Here is a 2,716-nt window from a genome sequence, read left to right as displayed (position 1 = left end):
TCACAATAAATTAAAAAGAAGATATTATTTTGACATATAATCATATCATTATATTCTTTGTTTTCAAATTTGTGATCACATAAGTAACACCCATCGAAGAAGATGACAAGAAGTAGTTCAGACTTGGTAGATTTGGATCCTCTTCAAGTGTTGATCCTCTTGTTTTCAAAAACAGAAAAATAAGGCAAGGGCACTCATGAAATTTACTTCATCAACAATATATTTTTTTTTTAATTTCCATTTTGCAATATTTGAACATGTATGTCTTTCTAAATGTCCGTTTGAACAACTATTTTGTTGATATTGGATTTCAAGTTGGTGTAGTGTCTCTAAATTTTTGACATATTGTAAGTTTCTATTATAACCGGTGGTTCACCTGATTTGACATATGGTAAGTTTCCATATGTAAACGACTGTGGTCAAACAGTTCTTTTAGTTTTAGAAAATATGAATACATTAGATAGATTATTAGGCTATTCCAACAAACAAAAACTGACACGTCCTTTACCACGGGCTCACTCACTAGTTTACATTAAAAGATAAAATAGAGAAATAGATGTATTGAACCAATTTTATTCAACTGATTTTTATATAGTATTGATAATTTAACTTTCATATGTTACATTAAAGTTTTATATACAAAATAAATATTCACATTTATGACATTAGTTATAACCATTCGATTTATCGGAAATGGGCCTGTTAAGTAGAAGGGGGGTCTTGGGCCACGTGATCACATTCAAACTTCAAAAGCCTTAATTAATGATCCCGTATCTCTATGACATGACTCCATCTCCAGTTTCACTGGATTCCCATGACCATCATTACTCTCCAATTGATGTCATTCATGACCCTCCATTATTAATCATATTATTTTACAACCAAATAAAGATGCAGATTGGACATTCCATAAACAACAAAACATTATTTCTTTCTTTATTAAGCAAAAAACACATCCAGCCAAAACACATTCACGTGTTTTTTGTTTTGAAAATTTTCTTTTTCCCCATCTCATTTTAGACTCCACATGTCCCTCTATCCATTCTATCCAGCATCATCTTCAACCACATATACTATATATATACACCACTTACACACACACACACACTCCATATCATCGTCATCATCATCATGGAACCAAGAACCGTCATCTTCATTCTGTTAGTGACAACCTCCATGTTTATGCAACTTGAAGGTTCAAGACATAGTATACCTCACATCAGTGTGATGGGCATGGTCTACTGTGATGCCTGTTCCAACAACTCTTTCAACAACAATCACAGCTACTTCTTGTCAGGTTTTTGTCCAACCTTCTCCTTCGTTAATAATAATCTTCAATTAGATTGTAATTTCATTTTACAGAGACTGATTGATTTAATTCTATATAATTGATTGCAGGGGCAGAGGTTAGGATCGACTGCAAGTTCAATGCAGTTTCACCAAGAACAGCTGAACAGATATCAGTCTCTGTAAACAAGACTACCAATCGCTATGGTGTGTACAGACTGGATATACCTTCTGTGGATGGGATCTACTGCGCTAGAGAATCTGCTGTTATGAACACGTGTAGGGCCAGTTTGATTGCAAGTAGTTCACCACAATGCAACGTGCCTGGTTTCATAACCACTTCTGATGAGTTTTCTCTTAAATCCCTACATGCAAATCTTTGTATCTACAGTATGTTTGCTTTGAGTTTTAGACCATTTAAAAAAGATCTTACCATTTGTGGAAACTAATCCATGTAATATTTATTAGTAATCTGATAATTACTTGGTTATTACATGATTTTGGCATTGTTTTTTGGGTTTTGAAAAGGAACAAGAGTTGTGAGGACAGTTTAGTGGGGCCCAAACCAGATCCACCTGGAAGTGGAACTGGAAATGTGCTCTGCAGATTCCTTGTATTATTTCCACTGAAAGTTAAGCCGCACAAAGTACCAAAATTTTTACTTCTTAATTAGCTGTTACTTATGATCATTTTTTATTGACAACTATGGTGTACATCTTTTTAATTATCCTCTAAACAGCTGTGGTGGTTCAGTGGTTTCTTCTTTGTTGAAATATGTGGTTGCTTTGTTCTACAAACTTAACATTTCCATTATATTTCGTGTTAGATTGTTTTTGTATGTATTGTCTTTCAACAAGGTTGTTTTGGTAATATCTTCTGAATGTATTAAAAAAGAAATGTTGAGTCTGGGTGAAGACTGTAATATCTTATAAGTAATGGACATGGACTATTGCTCGCCTTTTAGGAAAGTTGGAGATGAAGGACGCGCGTATCTTTTGACCTATGGGTTATTAGATGATTCGGCTATATATTTGAAGAAGGTGTGGAGACGGGTCATTCAATAGATTATCACAGCTCATTTCACACACACAGTTCCTCTCTCTCTCTCACTTGATACAAATATATTTAGGGCTTTCTCTTACGGTTTCGATGGTCTTTGTGTTCTTCTTCTTTAATAAATTTACTTTGAGAGTTAGAATGGTTGAGAGTAGTATTAGGATTGACGAGATATGCCCAGTTTGCCGCAAGACATGTTTGGATACCTTTGGGGAACACACGGTTCATTGTAGAGAGCTTCCTGGTTTCAAGTACAGACATGATATGGTTCGGGATGTTCTCTTTGATGCTTGTCGGCGTGCTGGTATTTCTATGAAGAAAGAAGCGCCGGTGAATTTTTTGACGGACCCGCAGGATGGTAGGTCCACACTTA

At 35.1% G+C, this 2,716-nt stretch overlaps 1 protein-coding gene across 1 annotated transcript; it reads left to right on the top strand.

The window, feature by feature from the left end:
- The first annotated feature begins 1,022 nt into the window (after positions 1-1,022).
- On the top strand, positions 1,023-1,956 carry LOC145109594 (major pollen allergen Pla l 1-like). The gene is made up of 2 exons (XM_079046788.1): positions 1,023-1,297; positions 1,399-1,956. Exons 1-2 carry the CDS (start codon positions 1,132-1,134, stop codon positions 1,734-1,736), a joined length of 504 nt encoding a protein of 167 aa, XP_078902914.1. The 5' UTR covers positions 1,023-1,131; the 3' UTR covers positions 1,737-1,956.
- Positions 1,957-2,716: the final 760 nt, after the last annotated feature.

The sequence above is a fragment of the Lactuca virosa genome, chromosome 4 (assembly GCF_052849685.1).
Source record: "Lactuca virosa cultivar CGN04683 chromosome 4, Lactuca_virosa_CGN04683_v6, whole genome shotgun sequence".
NCBI lineage: Eukaryota > Viridiplantae > Streptophyta > Magnoliopsida > Asterales > Asteraceae > Lactuca > Lactuca virosa.
The sequence above is the reverse complement of the archived record's forward strand: the minus strand, read 5'-3'. Positions and strand labels throughout refer to the sequence as shown.

Bases quoted from the DNA above. Each gene is read 5' to 3' on its own strand.
- LOC145109594 (XM_079046788.1), top strand. From the start codon at position 1,132: ATGGAACCAAGAACCGTCATCTTCATTCTGTTAGTGACAACCTCCATG. The intron at 1,298-1,398 runs GTTTTTGTCCAA...AATTGATTGCAG, and splicing joins TCACAGCTACTTCTTGTCAG to GGGCAGAGGTTAGGATCGAC.